At 44.9% G+C, this 22,774-nt stretch overlaps 1 protein-coding gene across 7 annotated transcripts in view; it reads right to left on the reverse strand.

Moving 5' to 3' along the window:
• KIF16B (kinesin family member 16B) overlaps positions 1-22,774 on the reverse strand; it is a 314,749-nt gene that overhangs the window by 105,948 nt on the left and 186,027 nt on the right. For 5 of the 7 annotated variants that reach the window (XM_070052109.2, XM_008256360.5, XM_089307343.1 and 2 more), the window contains exons 18-20: positions 5,167-5,199; positions 4,759-4,812; positions 1,326-2,681 (exon numbers count right to left, since the gene is read on the reverse strand). In XM_070052109.2, coding sequence (XP_069908210.2) covers positions 1,326-2,681; positions 4,759-4,812; positions 5,167-5,199 — 1,443 coding nt within the window. The remainder of the gene's footprint in view (positions 1-1,325; positions 2,682-4,758; positions 4,813-5,166; positions 5,200-22,774) is intronic. The other 2 variants (XM_008256361.5, XM_008256359.5) reach the window with 1 other exon arrangement.

Here is a 22,774-nt window from a genome sequence, read left to right on the forward strand (position 1 = left end):
AAGGCTATGGTTAACACTTCTGAGCAGGTCTTGCCTCCTTCTCAGCAACTGCCCAGTGCCATGCTGGGGTCTTACAGGCAGCACTCTGGACCCCACTGAAGCCCCTCAGGAGCTTGTGGGAGGGGTAGGTTCCAAGGCCTTCAACCTAGACCTCAGTTGGGGTCTCAAGTGACCAAAAGCGAAAAGAAAATGCAGATCCCTGATCTCATCCATGCCCTTACACAAGAGGAGATACTGAGGCCCAAGAAAGAGAGATCCTGCCCAAGGACACACAGTAGGATGAGGCCGCCCTGGAGTACAAATCTCCTTTGCACACCAGGTGCTGCCAGCCTTTCTGAGGGCGCTGGCATCCAGTCCACAGGGCTCCTGGAAAAGCTGTTCTCAAGCTGACACCATTTTTCATTGTGAGAACCTACTATCTGGTGAGCACGGGGATAGGGACTAAATGGACACAGATAAATATGTTTTGCTTACTATGAAAAGAGTGCAAGATCCCCACTTTATACCAAAAGAATATCAATCACCATCACCAAACATGCTCATTATCCCGCTGTGATCAGAATCTTGTGGAAAGTTTAGCTAGTTGGCCGGCTGCCTTGTAAATACAGTCCTGAGGTCTCCTGTCAGATACTGTGAATCAATGGGGGTGCAAGTATTGATTCTGGCTCCCATCAGGCTGTGGGAATCGGTGCACCAGGTACAATCCATGAATTCTGGGGACAGAATTGTGGCTTTACCGGAACAAGCACTGGAAGGTATGAGGCCGCTGGGGCAGAAGAGCAGGGAAAAGGAGAGAGGAGAGAGAAAGGACAAGGAAGAGGCAAAAAAGGAAAGAGCCAGGGAACACAGAGAGAGGGGTAAGAAAGAGAGAGGGCAAAGGAAGGGACAGGGAAGGCGGAAGAGAGGGAGAGGGGAGGGAGGGGCAGAGGGGAAGGAGAAGGAGCAGAGGGAGGGGAGAGAAGAAGGGAAGAATCTAGGCTGTCCTAGAAGATTTCTCAGCCTTTTCCATTTTCAGAAGGAAATATTAAAACACACCCATTCCACAGGTAGTAGGGTGATGGACAATGGTTTCTTTTTCATTTATGTTTTCTCCAACTCTAAGCCAGTGATTCCAAAACAAGGATCTAAAGGAGAAGTAAAAGAACATTTAAAGATACTTTTCTTGGGTTTGGTTAAAAAAAATCATTTGCCTATGTATTAGAAACTATAAAATCTAAAAGAATCACTTAAAAAGACAAAGGCAGAGCGAAACAAAACCAGGAGGTAGGAGGTTGAGTGATGCTTTGCACCTACTGTGTGCCACGCTTTCCGCAGCCCCTTCTCACCTCTCCCGGTCCTTCTCCAGGGCCTCGTGCTCGGCCTGCAGGCTGCTATGGAGCCCTGACTGCTCAGTGCTGCCGTGCAGAGCGGCCAGTTTCTGCCTCTGCTCTTGGATGTCCACGCCCAGCGTGGAGCGCCTCTGCAGGGCTGAGTGCCTCCTCTCTAGCTGGGCCACGGCCTGCTCCAGCGCCTCTCTCTGCTGCTTCTCCCGGGACTCAAGAATCTCCTTCTCCTTTCTCCTCACTTTCTCCTCCTGACGTGCGACATTGGCCGTGAACTCAAAGGTGGCTTGCAGCCTCTGCAGCTGGCTTGCGCTAGCTTGGTACTGAGCGAGCTGCTCTTCTTTTTCTTCCATCTCTTTTTCGACTTGATAAAGAGTGTTGTCCAGGCCGAGCGCGCCTCTGTCGAGGATCTCGAACACTCTCTGCTTTTCATCCAGCAGCGTTGGCAGGTGATTTTGCAGGAGGTACTGGAGCTGGCGTTCTTTATATTGCAGATTGCTCTCCACTGGCTTCATTTTCTCTGCATCTTGGGTCGCATGGGCGACATTGGAGACACTCTCGTCGCTTTTAGCCAACAACCTGGCTTCTTCATCGTTTTCACGTCTGAAATGCCCCAGGGTTTCCTGTTCCTGTTCAACTTCTTTTTCCAGGAGGTCTTTCTGCTGAACCAGGTCTTTCTCCAAGTTCGCCAGCCTGACGAGCTGCCTTCGCTTGAAGTCTAAGAACTGCAGCTGGGCCCTCTCCAACTCCTCGCTGTCGACCTCCCCTCCGGCCCGGGCCTCCCTCACACGCAGCAGGGCCTCCCGGATGCCTTCCAGGTCTCTCCTCTCCTCCTCCACCCGCTGCACCTCCCCCCACCGCAGCAGCTGGGTCATCTCCTGCTTCTCTCGCAGCTGCTCTTCGAGGTGGGCCACGAGCAAGGTCTGCTCCCTTTCCTGCTCCTCCAGCCTCCTCTTTTCCAGTGCCAGCTTGGCACACTGCTCATCTTTGGCCCTCTGCAGCTGGTCCAGCTCTTGAAATATCTGAAGCTTCTCAGCCTTGTCGCTGTTGTTGAGCGCGCGGAGCCGCTGCAGCTCCTCCCTGACGCGAAGAAAGCTCTCTTCCTCCTGCTTCTTCTTCTGCAGCTCGATCTCCTGCTGCTCCCTGAGCCTCTCCTCCTCAAACTTTTCCTTCTCGGCAAGCAAGTCCTTCAGCTTGTTCTCGATGTGGAAGCTGCGGCGCTTGAGGCTCTCCTCCTGCTTGCGAATCTGACGCTGCACGATTTCTGTCTCCTTGCGCTGGGTCTCCACCTCCTGCTGCATCCGCTCCAGCTCGGCCTTGTCCGATTTCTGCTTCTCTTCCATTTCTTGTATGAGTTTCCTGTGAGGCAAAGATGGGCCAACCGTTATCTTACCACTATGTTCAGATGTCGCGCTCACATTTCCCTAACTGAAACATTCCGCAAATGCGTAGGCAATGTGGAGCCAAAACCCATCCCTCAGATAAAAGAGGAGGAACTGCTGTCCTTTGATGTTTTTGGCAGCATGCTGGTTAACATTTTTAATTCTCTCCTGTCCAACACATCATCAGCCTGGTCTTCTGAGCCAGCCTGATATCATCTCTGTGTGGCGTCTATAATCATGTGTTATGCATGATATAATTAAAAAAGGCCCCTGAGCTCAAAGAGAGAGAACCATGGCCAATTTAAATTTCAGTGTGAATAATTTTATTCAGCCCGATGACTAAAACTCAACAGAAGTTCAGTTACATGATGACATTAAAGGAAAATGCTTCTGCTGTCTTCAACTCACTGGGGTCGAATATCAAAGTCAAGATAATTGACAATTCATTGTTCCGGCTCAAATAACTACATGCTATTTAGCATTTAATCACTAGTTTAGGTCAAACGGTGATCACCAGATGGTCCAAAATATTAGTTTATTAATGGATCACACCGATAACTAGGCTCTCCACTTGAGGATACTTCCTCAAAGGCACGAATCTAGAGGTTCCAGGTTATGTTTTCTCTTAGAGAACAAATGATTCTCATCAGGTCCTCAATCAAAGTGCTGCGGTAGAGATGGCCTTGGAAAGCAGAGCCGCGTAAGAATATGGACACATGTCCTCCACTTCCTGACCTACCAAACATCCATCTTGTATGACACTGAAAACTAAACTAATTCATTCGAGACAATGACTGGAATCTTGTCTGCAGATTTTCTATGTCCTTACTCCAATGCCTATCCTTGCTCCATTTCTTTGGTTGTTTTAAACAGGACAGGAAAGATGGAGAAGAAGAAAACACAATTTAATAAAATAATTATTTTGGATAACATAAATAACTATTCAAAAAATCAGTGAAACAGCTGAAATACCAACAGTCAAACAACATAAAAATGGTGTGACAAAAGGAGGGAGGTATAAGGAAGGGAGAAGTCTATATATTTGAGAGGCACAAAGTGGTGGAGAGCAGAGGGAGAAAGCATATTCCTACCCACTGGGTCATTGCTCAAATGCTCACATGGCCCCAACCTAAGGGCTGAAACACTTGGATGAGCCAGGAACTCATCCAAGGCTCCCACATTAGTGGCAGGAACCGACTCACCTGAGCCACCATTGCAGGTGCTCAGGGTCTGCATCAGCAGGGAGGTGGGGTCAGAAGTAGAACCAGTACTCAAACCCAGACACTTCACTGTGGGATGTGGGTGCCTTAACTGCTGGGCTAAATACCTGCCTTTCTCTTAGCTCTTTATCCTTCCCTTCTTTCACTTACCCTTTTGGTTTTTTAAAACTAAAGGGATATTGGGGCTGGTGTTGTGGTGCAGCGGGTTTAAGCCCTGGCCTGAAGCACCAGCATCCCATATGGGCACCGGTTCTAGTCCCAGCTACTCTTCTTCCGATCCAGCTCTCTGCTATGGCCTGGGAAAGCAGTAAAAAATGGCCCAAGTCCTTGGGCCCCTGCACCCGTGTGGGAGACCCGGAAGAAGCTCCTGGCTCCGGATCAGCACAGTTCCAGCCGTTGCGGCCATCTGGGGAGTGAACCAGCAGATGGAAGCCCTCTCTCTCTGTCTCTACATCTCTCTCTCACTCTTTCAAATAAATAAAATAAATATTTTTAAGAAAACTAAAGGGATATTGTAAAGAGATGATATTAACTTCTGAGTTACATTTAAATGAATAAATATCTGATACATTGATTTTAATCAATGCAGTAATTTTCCCATTGATTCTTTCCTTTTTCTCACAAATATTTTTAGATGAACCTTAAAAAAAACTGTAAACATGAAGCAAAACTAGCCAGATTTAAAAAACAAAAACATAACACACAGTCATTAGAGATGTAAATTGAAGACCCTGAGCAAGATGTAGGTATTAAACCAGAGACAGGTGAAAGGGTCCAACACAGACACAGAAATCCACAGACAGGAACGCTGAAACTCAAGCCCAAGTGCCTTACCTTTTACTTTCCAATTTCTCAAGCTCCTCACGTTGTTGCCTCTCAAATTCAAGTCTAATAAAATCAGATGAAAATGGGTCATTTTTTGGAAACAGATTTTTTCTCTCATTCTCTGTATATAGACAGTCACACATTACAAAGAGCCCCAGTTCTTCATGCATTGCTGTTAATACCATGGATTAGCAGGTTCAAAGTATATTTTTTGCTCTATGACTATGATTAGAAATTAAATATAAATTTGGGTACTTGAACTCACATTGAAAAAAACAAAGTTTACTTGAAGAAAAAAAAACAAACAAAACTTCAGTGTATTGATAAAGCAGAATTAAATGAGAATTCTAAATGATAAACATGTCTACTTCATGTAGCTTAGTCACTGATGAGTATATAAAAATGGAGGATCTCTACCTTAGACAGATGGGTCCTTTTATAGGGAAAAGACTGCAGGCAGGGAGGGAGGGAGGGAGAGAGAGAAAGAGAGAGACAAAGCACAGACAACAATTAAGAAAAGCATTTAACAGGGGGAAACATCAAGAGAAAACCAACAAGTTATTTAAAAGCTAATAGCCATGCCCAAATTGAAATACCTGTTTATGAATAATAATTTATAGTAATTTTTTCATAAAGCCAATAATCCAAAAAGTTAGCTCAACTGTGTTTTGCACTTCTCATGACAATCACAGTAATGAAGGCAACTGAGCGCCAACCGTGATTGTGAAGAGAAAGTCAGATTTTTACGACCATAGCCATGCACTGCGTGTTTCATTGAGCTCTTCCCTATAATTAGTAGGCATGAGTTATGGGAGCTACTGGGGTTATGAGATCATGAACAGATTCACCACAGTGGTAGCAAAATAGAGGGAAATTCTAAAAACAATTCACTAAAACATTGGTGATGCAAGTTGACTTTTTTCTCAAACATTAATTATTGCAAAGCTTCTCTATCCCTATTAAAGAAAATCCACTTAACCCAATACATTTTCCTGTTGTGGAAGATGGAAGATACAGCTTAAAAGCTGAATTATATGGGAAAAAAAGCCATAAGTGGTTTTCCTTGGATAAAGTGCAGACGCAGATCTAATATCTCAAGCAGATCACTCTGCCATGTAAGTTGGACTACTGTTGAGAATATGATGTCTGAGGACTTAGCAAGGAAACAGAAGATCGACTACCTGACAGGTGCTGTGCTGAGTTACATATGCTACCGCCCTGTGTTCTCCCAGCAAACTCTGATTGTAGCAAATTGTGCAGCAAATCTATTTTACAGATGAAGGAGTCAGAGCCAGGGTATGTTAAACAACCTATCTAAGGTCATAGCAGTAATATGTGTGTAGAACCAGGATTTGAACCCACAACAGCCTGCTTCCAAAACACCCTCTATTAACTCATTTTCTGAGTAATACTCAGATGTGGGACATCTAAAAGAGTATTAAATGTTTCTTTGAAACTTGTTATATAGGGCTATATTTATCCTACTTTCAAATGAAAATAATATCCAGCTTATTTAAAGCATTGCCATCCATGAGAAATCAGTCACACACTTCTGAGAGATCTTCAAAAAAGTTAGGAGAAATGTGTATTATGAAAAAAGGTGTATGCATAGGCTTCAAAGTTGATTTACATCAAAATAAACTTATCTTTTAATTCTGTTTGTCCATGAACCTTTTGAACCACCTCCATACATATGAGAAGCTTTTGCCAGTCACTGAGCCAAACCCATATGTCATTAAGTAGAAACAGGGCTTCATTAAAATTGATATATAATTATTCTCTTTTTAAAAAAATTTTAAAAGATTTATTTATTTATTTGAAAGGCAGAGTTAGAGAGAGGGAGGGGATCTTCATCCACTGGCTCACTACCCAAATGGCCCCAACGACTGGAGCCAATCCAAAGCCAGGAGCCAGGAGCTTCTTCCAGGTCTCACATGTGAGTGCAGGGGCCCATGCACTTGGGTCACCTTCCACTGCTTTCCCAGACACATTTGCAGGGAGCTAGATTAGAAGTGGAGCAGCCGAGGGTCAAAGCAGCACCCATATGGGATGTTGGTGCTGCAGGTGGTGGCTTTGCCTGCTATGCCACAGCGCTGGCCCCCAGTCATGCTCTTTTATGTAACAATAAAGAGAACTTTGGGAAGACTTCCTAGTCATTACAGTCACATTTCAGTATAGGTTAGTCTTCCCAGAGATATTTACAATCAAAAGAATGATTACTTCTAAAGCCAGATGATTTCCCTAATGGGATTATCTTTCTTCTCAATTTTTATTTCCTTGGGAATAGCAGCTCCACAAGTGCATCAGTAGGCACTGCTCTGCCAAGGTCACACATCTGAAGCCGAAAGCCACAAGGAGAGTTGAGTGCTTGGATTAAAACCTATCATCTGAGGAATGTTTACAGTGCACAGGTTCTCTGCTTGACCTTCAGCAGACACTACTCTCACTCTGTCCTACAAACTTCAGGAGGTGGGCAATTATCATCTGCTTTACCAAGCAGAAAACCAAACCTCAGAGTACGTCAGTTGCAGACGGCAGGCTGGAATCCAAATTTAAAGCCTGTGCTATCAACCAACGCAGTTGTTAACAAGCTGCATGATCTCAAGGTTATAAAAGCTGAATGTTAATATATAAAATACGTAGTACGATATTTTAACTGAGCACCCGCTTTTCTGTTGTTGTTAGTACAGAGTGACTTCTGCCCCACAGGGTTTCTGATCTGGAAGAGATCTGGAAGACACTGTCAGAAGTGGCTACTGCTCCCAGAGTTTGGTAGAACATAGGACGATCAAGGAAAGCTACCTAGGCCATTCTTTCCAAGCACTGCCTGGGCCATTCTTTCTCCCACATGATACAGAAACTCAAGGAAAGTTCAATCAAGTCAGATCTTGGCTTGCTGTGGGGGAAGCTGCGAGAACTGAGGCACAAGAGGACCACAGATGTCAGATGATGCAGGGCTTTGGATGTTATCTAAGATTGTAATGACAGAGTCAGAAGTACGTGTTGGAACTGAGTTGCCTGAGAGCATAGACACCTCGTGCTGTGTCAAGGCTGCATGGACGAGGAGCACTGCTGGTGTTGGGAAGCCAGGAGACAAACAAGGAAGCTGTCTCAGTGACTTAAGTAAGAGATGATGGACATAGGCCCTAAGACAGCAAGGATGGAGAAATGAAGATCTCCCCCTGACATTCGGGAGCTGACATAATTTGTCACCCGGATGAACTCTGGTAGGGGTTGTGACAAGGAAGGAAGAGTCAAAGCGGAGCCTCAGGTTTCTGACCAGGAAGACTCAATGTAACTGCCAAGAAGTTCAGCTTCAAGGTCAGCAGGTCAGAATACAAATTCTAGTGGCTGTCAGGCCCTGGACCAGTTATTTAAACCTGGATGCCCCATTTTCTTAGATGCTGAAGGGAAAAATGGACCCAATATCAAAGGTTGATAATGCATGCAAGACAGCTGCTATGGCACACATCGGCGCACATTGGCACATCCACCGAGGTAAGGAGGAAGCAGTGCTGGTGGACAAGGTGCTAAAGGCCAGGGTAGTGGTTGATAACCACAAAAGATTCATCCCACACCCAGCAGTACTCCGAGTACCTTGCATTTCATGAATTCCCAAGATGACCCTGAGGTAGGTGTCCTCAGTCTCCCCCTTTTCACACAAGAGAAATGCCCACCTCACTAAGCAAATGGCAGAACTGGGCTTGACTCAGGGGCACAATTCGAGTGTCTTCCATTGCTAGCTTGCAAGAAAGTGAGCTCATTCTTACACATGGAAAGCCAGAGTTTCCAGATGGCCATCCAAACTGAGACGCTCGGCACCCAGGGGGACACACACAGTATTTGGTTCTCAAATGCTTACGAAGGACCAGGAGAGAAGACTTGGGATTCATGAGCATTTAGGTAGACACTGAAGCTACAAGAATGGGTAGGGATATTCAGGACATATGCAGAAGAAGAATAAAGGAGATTAGGGCAAAGTCTGAACACCACACACATTGCAATGACTGACAGAGGAGGATGGGCCCTTAAGTGAGCCTAGGGTAGGCAGTTCTAGAAATCAGGAAAGGGTAAACAGAAGGTAGCAGAGGGAAGAGTGTTTTGAGAAAGAGGATGGGATTAGTTGTATGAAATGACTCAGGACCATCAAATAAAATAGGGCCCAAAGGGCACCTACTGACCTTGAGATGTCCTTTACTGGCTTGGGGTCAATTGCAGTAGGTTGAGGAGTAAGGTGGGGGATGCGTATGTGAAGACTGAGAATAAATTGGAGGAAAGCATTCTTGGCAATTTTAGTTGCGAAGAGGAAGTGGTAGTTTTAGCTTCATTTTAACAGATCAAAGAGACTTCTGCGTTTTTAATCCTGCTATAAACAAAGCAGAAAAGAGAGAGATGAAATGAGGTAGAAAAACCTGGAGATATGCAAGGAATAGCAGATGGACAGAGGTCCCCAAGCATGCAGGAGAAAAAGGACAGAACTAAGGCTAAGAGCATAGCACTGGAATGAGTAAAAAAATCCTGGCTGCTATGGGACCAGGAGAGAATCTCTTCCTAAGCTTCAGTTTCCTCATCTACAAACAGACTTGAAAAGAATCCTGGTCCTCACTAGGGAAGGGGATCCAAGAGAGCACACAGGCAGAACTTAGCAGTTGATGGATATTACCTATATTTTCATAGTTTTTTTTTAAAGATTTATTTATTCATTTGAAAGTCAGAGTTACAGAGAGAGAGGGAGCGGGGGGGGGGGAGGAAAAGAGAGGGAGAGGTAGAGGGAGAGGGAGAGGGAGAGAGAGAGAGAGAGAATCTTCCATCTGCTGGTTTAATTCCCAGATGGCTGCAGGAGCTGGAGCTGGGCCGATCAAAAGCCAGGAGTTAGGAGTTTCTTCTGGGTCTCCCTATGGGTGGCAGGGACCCAAGCACTTGGGCCATCTTCTGCTGTTTTCCCAGGTGCATTAGCAGGGAGCTGGATTGGAAGTGGAGCAGTCAGGACTCGAAGTGGTGCTGATATGGGATGCGGCATCCCAGGCAGTGGCTTTACCCACTGCACCACAGTGCTAGCCTGTAGATATTACCTATTAACTCTGTAGGATCCACAGCACAAGCAGGGCAAGCTACTCTGAGAAAAGGGAGCCCTGCCGCTGGGATAGGAAGCAAGGAGAAAAGTATGGATGGAGGCAGATGTGGGATTTGAGGCTGCTGTTCCCTTAGGATTTGTGTATTCTCTGTGAGATCAGAAACAACAGCCCTGCTAAGAGTAGGGAGAAATACTGACGTGCTCAGTGGTGTAAGGGGCAGGTATGGTATTTGTAATAATGTAGAATGGCCAATAGGCAGAAAAACTGACCAAGAAAATGAGCAGAAAGGGCTGGCAGGCCATCACTGAAGCTGCAGGAGGCACTGATCTCTGTCGATGTGGTTTGCTCACAGAGCACTGAGCTCAGATGCATGGCCAGAGCTCGAGGCAGGAAGAGAGTTCAAAGGTTAGGGAGTTGGGACTCTGGCACGTGGAAGAACAAAAAGGCCATCTAAGGATTTAGGAAAGGGAAGCCTCAAGGATTGGGATGAGGGCTTGACTGGACAGGGAAGTCTCTGAGGACAAGACAGGGTTACAGGAGAAAGTAAGAGGTCAAAGACATCTCTAGGCTGAAGAAGTGAGTACTGCTTAAATAACTGGATCGCAGGATGAATTATCCACACAGACTCACTCAAGATGACAGCTGGTCTTAGAAAGATGGAGAAAGACTCAGGAGGAAACATCTGGAAGGGGAGGAGATGACAACAGTAAGAGGCAGAGTAGGAAAGGCAGATGCTACAAGTGAGCAGATGACAGCGTGTCCCACTGGTACATAGTGGTCTGGGAGCAGCCTCGGGGAGGGACTAAGAGCGTCTGGGTGAGGAAATCATGGGCTTCTCCTCAGGAGTTTTTATTTTAGGATGCTTGATCAAGCTGGAATAAGAGAGAGAATCTGAACCCAGATGGATCGCAGCTGCCAACCCCAGACACTTGTGGTCGCAGCTCTGGCCTCTCCGTGGAAAAAGCATCAATCGATACAAGAGAAGCAAGAAAACAGAGAGGTCCTCATTTTAACTCTTAATGGGGAGGTGTCACTGTTTCTGTGATCTGTTTCTTCTTCTTAAGATTTAGTTATTTATTTGAAATTCAAGTTACAGAGAGAGAGAGGGAGGGATACACACACACACACACACACAGAAAGAGAGAGAGAGAGAGATCTCTTCCATCTGCTGATTCACTCCCCAGATGGCTGCACAATGGCCAGGGTTGAGCCAGGCTGAAGCCAGGAGCCAGAAGCTTCATCCAGGTCTCCCACATGGGTACCAGGGGTCAAAGCACTTGGGCCATCCTCTGCTGCTTTTCCCAGGTCATTAGCAGGGAGCTGGATTGGAAGTGGAGCAGCCAGGACTTGAACCGGTACCCATAAGGGATTCTGGTGTCACAGGTAGTGGCTTTACCTGGTACACCACAACACCAGTCCCTGTGCCCTGTTTCTAAATAGGAAGAAAGTTTGGTTGCTACCAAAAGCAGTGAGTCTTTGGTAAATAATTATTCCCATTTCCTCAAATATAATATAGGCAATTTAAAAACAAGCCAACCATAAAGATGCTCAGTCTTAAGACAAAGTCACAAGCAGTATGAGAAGGAGTCATAATTCCAAAGTTAGGGACTATATTTTAAATATGTGGTGAAATGAGCTATTGCTGATACTGTATAATGACTGTTAATTATTATATATCTACTAATTATACTTTAAAATGTACCTCTTCTCATAATCAATGATAATTATGTCAGATGGCAAGCCTCAATAGATTATAAAATATAAATGTGAATATAGCAGTATCAAGAAAAGAATATTAGCTATAATTATATTTGAATGTAGTTTCACTAAAATAAGTGTAATTTACCATCTTACTTTACTGGAATTATTGTGGTCTACAAATGCTAATTTTCTAAGTGTTATAATTATGAGGAAAACAACAAAAAGATGTACTTTTTGCAGCTGTTTTTAGCATTTTAACATGACATTTGGAAGTATACACACTGTGTTAGGTCCAACAAAGAAGTACAGCATATAATCTATTTTTATCAGAAATCATCTTTTCTTTTGCATTAATAGACTCTGCCATTTTTAAAAAATTAATAGGCTTCTATCTTTTTTAAAGACTTACTTACTTATTTGAGAAGCAGAGTGACAGAGAGGGACAGGGACAGAGAGACACAACTGGTTTACTCCCTAAATGTCCCCTACAGCCAGGTCTGGGCCAGGCTGAAATCAGGAGCCTGCAGCTCCATCTGGGCGTCCCACAGGTATGCAGAGACCCAGGAACTTGGGACATCATTCCTGGTTTTCCCAGGTGTGCTAGCAGGGAGCTGTATAAAAAGTGCAGCAGAGGGACTTGAACTGGCACTCTGACACAGGATGCTGGACTTGCAAGCAAAGGCTTAACCCACTGAGCCATAATACCAGTCCATAGACTTCCGTAATTTTTATATTTCTTTCGTCACTGTCAATGAAAAAGTGAGGGAACAAAAATATCTCAGTTTGTATAATTAAATGAAAATAAGACTAATAGGAGGAAAGGCAGGAAGGAAGGCGAAATGAAAGCTGGAATGAACTGGAAGAATAAATATTTGCATCCTATGTAGTGTTAATGGTGATTAGTTTTGTACTTCTAATGTCATTTCCCTTTTAAAAGTAAGGAGATGGCTACCCAAGTCCAGCCAGCTGTTGGGCTGGCGGATGGAGTAGGGGGTGGACAGGAAAGGTGATAGAGCATATAACCAGAATGGAGATCTCACCTGGCAACAGAAAAAAAGCTGAGGCACTCTTACTGGGAAAGCCCCCTGCATGGGTTTTCTACTCTATCATCTCGGTGAATATATAATCAGATAAAATTATTGGTCAATGAGTAGCCCTAGACTGTTTCCTAAGTGACTTTTAGATTATACTCAATATAGGGATGACTTCCTAGGTGTGTACCCTGTGTACCTGCACAGGGCCCTAAGCTCAGAGGGGATCCACAGAAGTTCTGTTGTCAACTTCAAATTCTTTTAATATTGAAAGAAAAGGTCCTGTATGTTGGTTATGCATTGCCCTACAAATGGTGCAGCTGTTTGTGATCATAAGTATGCCATTTCTCAAAGGATCCCTGGCCCACTACTGAAATGGCTGCTTGTACTCCTCAGTCCCACCACCCATCTTTCACAAGAGTCTAGGTTCTGACCACAGAGGGTTCCACAGTGGTTTAGACCAAAATGACTGCCTTCTTTCACCACCCTACCAGTCCTCAGGGACTTTCAACCAGTTCTAAATCACTTTAAAAGTGAGAAAATCCCATGGAGAGTGGGGGATGTTAAGGAGCAAACAAGGAGTTTGGTTTTTGGGCGCTGGTGTTTGGGCTGGTCTTAGCACATCTTCTCCCTGACATTGCAGATGTTCTTTGAAGGCTAAGCAGAAAGCAGCTGCTCCCCAGGGACAGGCACAGGGAAACTGAGGAGAGGAAGAACCATCCATTCATCCAGTCTCTGATTCTTCATGGAGAGGCCTTGCAGTCTTCCCAACCAGCATCAACTCACGTCAAGTTTCATCAGAGCCAAGAATGACTTCTTTGTACAGGTGACTGGAGTTTCCACACCACTCATGCTCCTCTTCCTTCTTCTCAAAGTATTGTCAGGTTCTCCTACAGCAGACTTACATACAACTACACTTCAGGGTGTGTGTAACAAGATGAGGGTGGGTGTAGGAGGGAAACAGGCTTCACATTGCAATTTAATCTGGGAGGTTGAGAAACTAAACCCTTTTTAGGTAAAAGTTAGTTTATAAGAAATATCCAAGGCACTTTGGGAACGGTTTTCCAATGAACTTTCAAATACCTGATCTACAAAGTACTCAGTGAAGACTTTCCAAAGAGCTAATCTTAAGCCTTTTGAATTAAAAATGGAAAGTGCCCAAAGAAACAATGAATGCTTTAAGAAATAATAAAATTTGATACTCTAAGCATGTTCAGTAAGTATCTCCCTAGCCCATTTCTTGGAACAGTGGTGTAACTTGCTCTAATAAAAACAGCTAGGACCACAGATGTTAATCCTGGAGACTCCCCTGAACCACCATAAGACCACAGGTTGCTTGAGCTGGATGGGCACTCTGGAGAGATCATGCGTTCAGCTCAGCACACACCTCAACAGCCTGCCCCTCCCTCTTGTTTTCTGGGTCTGGAGATGTCCAAGATGACCTCCTCCTCCTTAAGACAGCCAGGAGCAAAACTCACCTCTTCTGATTCCTCATCCATTCTTATGTCAGCTCTGGATTTCAGTCTCACTTCCTCAACCAAACCATCGCACCTTCTATCCTAGAAATGGATTCCTAAAAGTTCAAAATAATTCATGATCCCAAAATAAATCCCTCCCTGTTGGGCAATCCAGAGGACTGTGTCACAGGCACATGCCACTCCACTCAGCCACTCACTGTCTGGGGACGACACATGCTTGTCCAGCACCTGCTGTGTTCACGGCAGGACTCAGAACAGACAATGGACACAGCACCTCAGAGTATTCTTAAGAGAGTGAATCCTAAGTGAAAGGAAATATGTTGAAGGATCATATATCATAGAAAGAAAGGCATATATTTGACAGGAAATAGGGTAAAGCCACATCATTTATGGCTGCAAAGATAACAGAAGGCCCATGCAGGAACATTAAGCATTGAGAAAACTTGACTGAAGTATGGCAGGCACACTATGGTGAGTAGGGGACAAATCTAGTGGAAGAAAAATAGGAGAATAAAGTCAAATTAAAGGTATGCAAAGGAGGCAATTTCAGAGCCTCATCTGGCTACTATTAAATAACAGGAAGTCATGAGAAATAAAACCAGGCCTTGCTGTTAACAGAGGGTGGGGGCTGTTTCCCCCTCTTTCAGGCAGGGGTTCTTGAGTACAGAAACTCTCCACCTGGGCCGACTATGACTTGAAGGTTGTTGTCACAGCACAGTAGGTGTTTAACCAAGGACTGCTGTGGATACTGCTTTGAAGCCAGTAGGTGAATTTCAGAGTCAGAAATCTGGTCACAAGGAGCCACAGATGACTTGGGAGAGGAGATGCCAAGCAATGCAGGTCTATCTTTGCTTTAAGAATCAACAACTTTCGGGGGCTGGCACTGTGGCACAGCAGGTTAAGACACTTCCTGAGTGTCAGTTCAGATCCCAGCTGCTCTGCTTCTGATTCAGCTCCCTGCTAATGGACCCTGGAAGCAGCAGCAGAAGTCTTTAGTCTCTGCCACCAACGTGGGAGACTGGGGTGGAGTTTCTGGCTCCTAGCTTGGGCTTGGCCCAGATCTCACTGTTGCAGGTATTTGAGGAGTGAAACAGCAGATGAAAGATCTCTCTCTCTTTCTCTCCCCCACCCCTTTCAAATAGATGGTAGATGGAATAGAGATTAAAAGAAAAAAAAAAGAATTAACTTTTGACACTCCTTAACTGGTCATGATGAGATTAGTTCACTTTGGCAAATATAGAAGGTACAGGTGAGTAAAATTCCCAGGTCACTACTGCTGCACTCTGGTACCAGCCTTTACAGCCATGCATGCATAACACAGTTGAATAACATGTAATTGTACAATTCAGACCTACAACAATTTATGCATGTAATCTTCTATTGTTGGAAACGTGTGTGCTAGATAATTCTGGATAAAAAAGTTTGATGGGACCTACACTGGTAGCGCAAGAACATGATAGTTTAAGAGAGGAAAAGCTGTGGGGCAGCATTGTGGCGCAGTGGGTGAAGCCTCCACCTGTGATGCTGGCAACCCATATGGTCACCGGCTCCTGTCCCAGCTGCTCCACTTCCCACGCAGCTACCTGTTTATGGACTGGGGAAAGCAGTGGAAGATGGCCCAAATGTTTGGGCCCCTGCCACCCACATGCGAGACCTGGAAGAAGCTCCTGGCTGCTGGCTTCAGCCTGGTTCAATCTGACTGTGGTAGTCTTCTGGGGAGTGAACCAGTGGATGGAAGATTTTTCTCCCTCTCTGTCTCCCTCTATCTCCCTCCCTCTCTCTCTCTCAGTCTCTCAAATAAATAAATAAATAAATCTTTAAAAAAAAAAAAAAGAAAGAAAAGAATAGCTGTGAATATTTGGGGGCAATGAGAAAAGAGAAGACAGCAACAGCGGAGTTTGAAGACACAAGGAAGACTTAACATGCACCACAGTGCCACTGCAGTGACAATGTAACCACTAAAGAGAAGAACTGTACAGGTCTGTTCTGCACAAGTGTACGTCCTTGGTTTCAATGCACGTGAAACATGGCACACTAAAACGCCTCACCAGTGTGCTTCTCCCTCTCAGAGAGGGTGGCTGGGGGTCTGGGGCATGCCTTCTGCTCTCCTGCTGGCCTGTCCACACTGCCCACACTCCCACCTCTACTGCTGAGCCTGTTCTTTTCTAGTCTCCGACCCAACAGCCCATTCCTCTTTCCTTATCTCTCTCCTTGACATTTCTCCTTTCCTTCCTCTCCTTGCTGCTTTAAATCAAGCAGCAGCTGTCATCAAATAAAGAAGCCTGGGTGTGGATTTAGCTGACAACACAAAGTGGACAAAGGTGTTACATTATATTCTCATATATAATGAGAAAATATAATTAAGTATAAGGAATAATCACACAACTATCAACAATTTACGTGAAGAAAATGGTTCTTAGTGTTCTTAATGATTAGGCAAAAATTAAATGAATTATGAAGAGACATGTTCAATGGCCTGCAAAAAACTTTGCAACAAAATATTAAGAGAAACGGAGAATACAAAACTATATATCAGTAGCATCTCAATTTTTTTAAAGATTTGGTTATTTATTTGAAAGGCTGTGTGTGTGTGTGTTTGTGTGTGTGAAAGAGAGAGACAGAGACAGAGAGAAATCTATCTTTCATCCATAGATTCACTCCCCAAATGGCCACAACTGCCAGGTCTGGACCAGATCAAAGCCAGGATCCAGGAACTCCATCCAGGTCTCCTATATGGATGTCAGGGGCCTAAGTACTTAGGCCACCACCTGCTGCCTCCCAGGATGCATTAGAAGGGAGCTGGATGGGAAGTGGGGCAGGCAGAATTTGAACAGGTACTCGGATATGGGATGCCAGTGTCTCATGTGGTTGTTTAAACTGCAGCACCACAATGTCAGCTCCTCAATTTTGCTTTTCTAAAATATGTATATGATACAAAATTATAATATCTGATATACAATATGTACTTTAAAATACAATCAAGTATTATAAACGTAAATCAATTATTATTTCTTTGTGGAAGGACTACAAATACATGTGATTATTTTATCCACTTATAGTTTTTTATAATAAACATTTTATAACGATAATAGCTATATGTTCAAAAACATTTTTTAAAATCTACTTTGAGGCAGCTGGCACTGTGGCGTAGTGGGTAAAGCCACTGCGTACAGTGCCAGCATCCCACATGGGCGCTGGTTCATGTCCCAGATGCTCCACTTTCATTCCAGCTCTCTGCTATGGCCTGGGAAAGCAGTGGAAGATGGCCTAAGTCCTTGGGTCCCCGTATTCACATGGGAGCCCCAGAAGAAGCTCCTTGCTCCTGGCTTCAGATTGGCCCAGCTCTAGCAGTTGCAGCCATTTGGGGAGTGAACCAGCAATGGAAGACCTCTCTTTTGTTTCTTCTCTCTGCCTCTCTGTAACTCTACCTTTCATATAAATAAATAGTATTTTTCAAAAATCAACTTTTAGATCAGCACCGTGGCTCACTAGGCTAATCCTCCACCTTGCGGCGCCGGCAAACCAGGTTCTAGTCCCGGTCGGGGCACCAGATTCTGTCCCGGTTGCCCCTCTTCCAGGCCAGCTCTCTGCTGTGGCCAGGGAGTGCAGTGGAGGATGGCCCAAGTGCTTGGGCCCTGCACCCCATGGGAGACCAGGAGAAGCACCTGGCTCCTGCCTTCGGATCAGCGCGGTGCGCTGGCCACAGTGCGCCGGCCGCGGCGGCCATTGGAGGGTGAACCAACGGCAAAGGAAGACTTTTCTGTCTGTCTCTCTCTCTCACTATCCACTCTGCCTGTCAAAAAAAAATAAATAAAAAATAAAAATAAAAATCTACTTTGATTATAGCAACTCTCGCTTTTTTTTTGGATTCTATTTCTGACTCATTTCCATTTGTTTCTATCAATGGTGGCAATAAACCTTAGCAGGTCATGAGATGTGGAACTGCAGGTGGTGACAACACATCTGATGTCACTGAATTGGGAAATAGTTACTCAAGATTGCAATAACATCTCTGATAAAAGAAAGGGATAGAAAAGTCTCCTTGGGGAGTAATTCACACACAACACACTCAGTCAATAATTATTCCTCAAATACCCACGGAGCAGTAGGGGCATGGTATTGAAAAAACCAGAACTTTTTTTTTTTTTTTTTTTTTTTTGACAGACAGAGTGGACAGTGAGAGAGACAGACAGACAGAAAGGTCTTCCTTTGCCGTTGGTTCACCCTCCAATGGCCGCCGCGGCTGGCACACCACGCTGATCTGATGGCAGGAGCCAGGTACTTATCCTGGTCTTCCATGGGGTGCAGGGCCCAAGGACTTGGGCCATCCTCCACTGCACTCCCTGGCCACAGCAGAGAGCTGGCCTGGAAGAGGGGCAACCGGGACAGAATCCGGCGCCCTGACCGGGACTAGAACCCGGTGTGCCGGCACCGCAAGGCGGAGGATTAGCCTAGTGAGCCGCGGCGCCGGCCACCAGAACCTTTCCAATAACCACAGAATCCAAGAGCAGACATACAGTTGCATCAACAGACACCATCATCAACTACTAACAGTGTGGACAAGGAAAGATGGTGGATGCCAGGAGTGAATAGACAAGGAAATGAAACTTGGAGGAAGGGACTTTTAAAATGAAATCTTGGAGGCTGTGGAAGATTTTACCAGGCAAGGAGCTGCTGGACACATTGGACAAGTGTCCCCAGAGATGGAACCAGCATATGCAAAGATTTGGGAATAAGCATGAATATATTTCACTGGAACCCTTGGCTGAATCAGTAACCTGCTCTAAACAAACAAGGTCACAAGGTTTGGAGAGAGGCGACATGTAATCAAGTCAATGTCATAAGTTATTTCAAAGGAAAATCACAGTCACACAGGATTAGGAGGAAATTTACTGTCTTCCATCCCTGCCCATAACAATCATTCATCAGTTTCCTAGGAAAAGTCTCATTTGCGCAATTGATCTTTAAACTTCAGCTTTAGATTGTGCAATTATAAATGAGTGAAGAACAAGAGAGCTCACTACTCAGAAAATGCAAGCTCAAGTAAATAAATACAGACAGATTGTTCTCAGGCCGGCACCATGGCTCACTTGGTTAACCCTCTGCCTTGCAGCGCCGGCATCTCAAACGGGCACCGGGTTCTAGTCCCGGTTGCTCCTCTTCCAGTCCAGCTCTCCGCTGTGGTCCAGGAGGGCAGTGGAGGATGGCCCAAGTGCTTGGGCCCCTGTACCCACATGGGAGATCAGGAGGAAGCACCTAGCTCCTGGCTTCAGATCAGCACAGCGCCACCCGTAGCAGCCATTTGGGGAGTAAACCAACGGAAGGAAGACCTTTCTCTCTGTCTCTCTCACTGTCTATAACTCTACCTGTCAAAAAAAAAAAAAAAAAAAAAAAAAAGACAGATTGTTCTCTGAATTTAGCAGTTCATCTTTCTCCCCATTTGGAGGACAGAAAATGCAGAGCTCAACGTGTAAAGCAGCTCACTGTGGAGTAATATTCAAGGATTAAAAAGAACTAAAACAGAGAAGGTGATTAACATGAACCTGTTAATGGAAGAAGCCCAATTCCTTCCAATGCTATCATCACAAGTTTCCCAAGTCTGTGTATCTTGAAAAGCTATTTAAGACAATCTATAGCCACTGTAAAGTTAGTAAATGGTCCATTCAGAAAGCAAGACAACTGAGACCAAAAACTAGAGAAGAAACCAGCGCTGCAGCAAACTCAACTCTGAAAAAATGCTAAGACTCGGCAAAATCAACCAGCAGAGATAAACACAGTAAATAACCAGCAGCTAAAACATGGGCTAATTACCAACTTATCAGTGACATAAATAGTACCCATGACATGTATAAAACGTTCATGTTCAAGGTCAGCAAGAAAACAAAAGGTAAGGCAGTTTACAAAGCAGGAGAAAGTGAGAGTGAAGAGGGAAGACAAGTGTGCTGGCAGGGCACTGTGCTTACAAGAAAACATGACCTTTCCTCTCCCAGACATGCAGGAGCACTGTGGCCTCATCCGAAGGTGCAAACCGTGTCAAGGACTTCTCTATGATGCGATGGGGGAGAGTGAGCTCCCCTTAGTTCAGATTTGCTACATGCCTAGGCTGGGCAATGGGGAAACAACACACCAGATCCTGTGCCCCTCTGCTCGACGCTAAGGCTCAAACAACCACGTACCCGGGTATTGATGTCTTCTTACTTTCTCCTTAATGTGATGTATGTATCCTCCTACTTTAATGAAGCAGATAAGGAGCCAGGAGATAAGAAGGAAACAGGAGATAGGGAGGAAAAAGAAACTACTACTTTCTTTTGATTAATTCTTGTCAGTTGGCCAGACGTCCTCACTACCATCCCGGAGCCTCTGGCTCTTTGCACCCAAATCCCAGAACTCTTCACGTGGAATTGGGTTCCTCCCAGCTTTGCATTCCCGGCTCCACTCTTAGTCTCGCCCTTTCCCAGAGCCAACCCCAGTCTGCATTCGAGTACAACACACAGCTCAGCACAGGAAGAATGCAGTGCTTGATGAACTTCTGGTGCTGACCAGGATGCCCAGGGCAAGCTTTTAGAGACAGCCATGGCTGGAAAGATTCCTCAGACTCAAGTTCCTGTAAACGTAGCACAGAACTGCACCTAGGAGAGTGTATCTACACTGACAGACTCAGTACTTCAAGGGGATTTCTTTAAAGTGTCTTGGGGGGGGGTGTGTGGAAACGCATACATTATCAGTGTGGACAGTGGATACAGGTGTCAGCACCGTACAGAATAATTTGTGAATGTGCATCAAGAGACTTAAAACTACACACAGTCTATGGTCTGGCAACCCCACCTCTTTCTTCTCCCCTGAGGAAGTAATCATAGAAAAGCACAAAGATTGAGCTACAAATTTTTTCACTTCAATAGCTTGCAAGGGCTGAAAGCTAGACAATAAAACATCTACCAGTAGAAGATTTAACTTATCATATGGACATTGAAGTGATGTAGAAGAAGATTTAGGAAAGAAAAAGAATGCTAAGTGCAAAAAGAACTATTTGAATTCAGTATGAAGCCCTCTTGGTAAAAAATGTAAAATAAAAAGTTTATTGTCTTGTTCTACTTTCTGCTGCTATAACATGATACCCAAGACAGGGTAATTTATAAGGAGCACAGATTTATTTATTAACAGTTCTAGAGGCTGTGAAGTTCAAGAGCATGGTGCCAGCAACTGCCAGAGTATCAAGCATCGTAACAAGACAGAAGGGCAAGTAAGCACACAAGATACTGAAAAAGCAGGTGGGCTCATCCTTTCGTCAGGAGTCCAATCTCAAGAAAATGGGTGCACCCGCGGCCTGATCACCTCTTCTAGGTCCCACCTCTCATGCCTATTAAAAGGGAAATTTAACTTCAGAATGAGTTTCCGAGAGGGCATTCAAACCATAGCATGTACATATGAAATGCAAATATGTGAGTGTGTGTGTGTGTAGAGTTTGTATCCACAGGTTCTGTACCTATGGGTTTAACCAACTGTGGGTTGAAAAGATTCCAGAAAATAACTTATATCTGTAAGGAGCGAGGAGATAAGAAGGATACAGGAGATAGGGAGGATACATATAGTCTTTTCTTTTCCTTGTCATTATTCCTTAAACAATACAGTTTAACAAGTATTTGCATAGCTCTGACAGGGTATTAGGAATTAGAAGTGGTGCAGAGATGAGTTAGAGTCTATGGGAGGATGAGGGTAGGTTACGTGCAAACACAATGTCATTTTATTTAAGGGACGTGAGGATCTACAGCCTTGGACACTGGGGTCAGGAAATTCTAAGCCAACCTCCCACGGACACTGAGCATGCCTGCACATGCAGAGAGAGACCAAGACAGACTCAGAGGGACAGAGAGTAGACAGAGGTTTGGGCTACAACAGACAGTAGAATTACCAACTCTGCAGCCATTGCTGCTGCACTGCGGCATCTACATGCCCCACAGTGAACATGTTAAAACAAGGAAATAACGTTCATTAACAGGCGTCTGTCTTCTTGCCCTGGTTGCTGATGACCTCAGACTATCCTGAGAGTTAGGGGCTCTCCACACCCACCAAGGCGTGCACTGGCCCTGATGCCAAGCAAACCCGATGTCACCACCCTCCTCGCAGGAAGCCCCTGGGCTGGCGCACCAAACACAGGACTCCTCCTGACTGCCAATAGTTATTTCGGTCTCACTGGGGTTGAAACCCAGGTGACTCTCCTCTTCGGAATTTAATTGTCCAAATATATCTATTTAAATGAGTTCACCACTGTTTGGTGCTTAGAGGAGGCTATGGTGCTGGTAAAAATTTCTTTTATTTTCAAGATTGAAATAAACTAGGAACAAAGCTAGTTTTGCTTTGAGCACTTTTCAAGAAGCTGCGACAGTTCCGCACCCAGCCAGATTAGCTGCCTGTTTGCTGTCTCAGAGTGAGGCACGGGACTCCGGAACTGCCAGCCCTGTTTCTTCTTAGAGACACCGTGCCAGTGGAAGCCGAATGTTTCCCCTGCAGGGAAACTTTCTCCTGGCAGAGACCCTGGCTGGGCACTTCTCCAACGTGGAGCTAATTCCCAAAGGAAGTCACCAGGCTGCTTTGCCTCATCCAAAAATTCCCTGGCACTAAGTACGACGCATGTGTGTGTACAAATCACAGTTTCAAGGGAGCTCGAGACGCGGGCCAGCAGTAAGTTCCAAAACTGTGTTAGAAACGATATACACAACTTTATGTGCCCAGCTGGGCTGAT

This window comes from Oryctolagus cuniculus, chromosome 11 (assembly GCF_051225735.1).
Source record: "Oryctolagus cuniculus isolate XC-2025 breed Fujian yellow rabbit chromosome 11, ASM5122573v1, whole genome shotgun sequence".
Lineage (NCBI taxonomy): Eukaryota > Metazoa > Chordata > Mammalia > Lagomorpha > Leporidae > Oryctolagus > Oryctolagus cuniculus.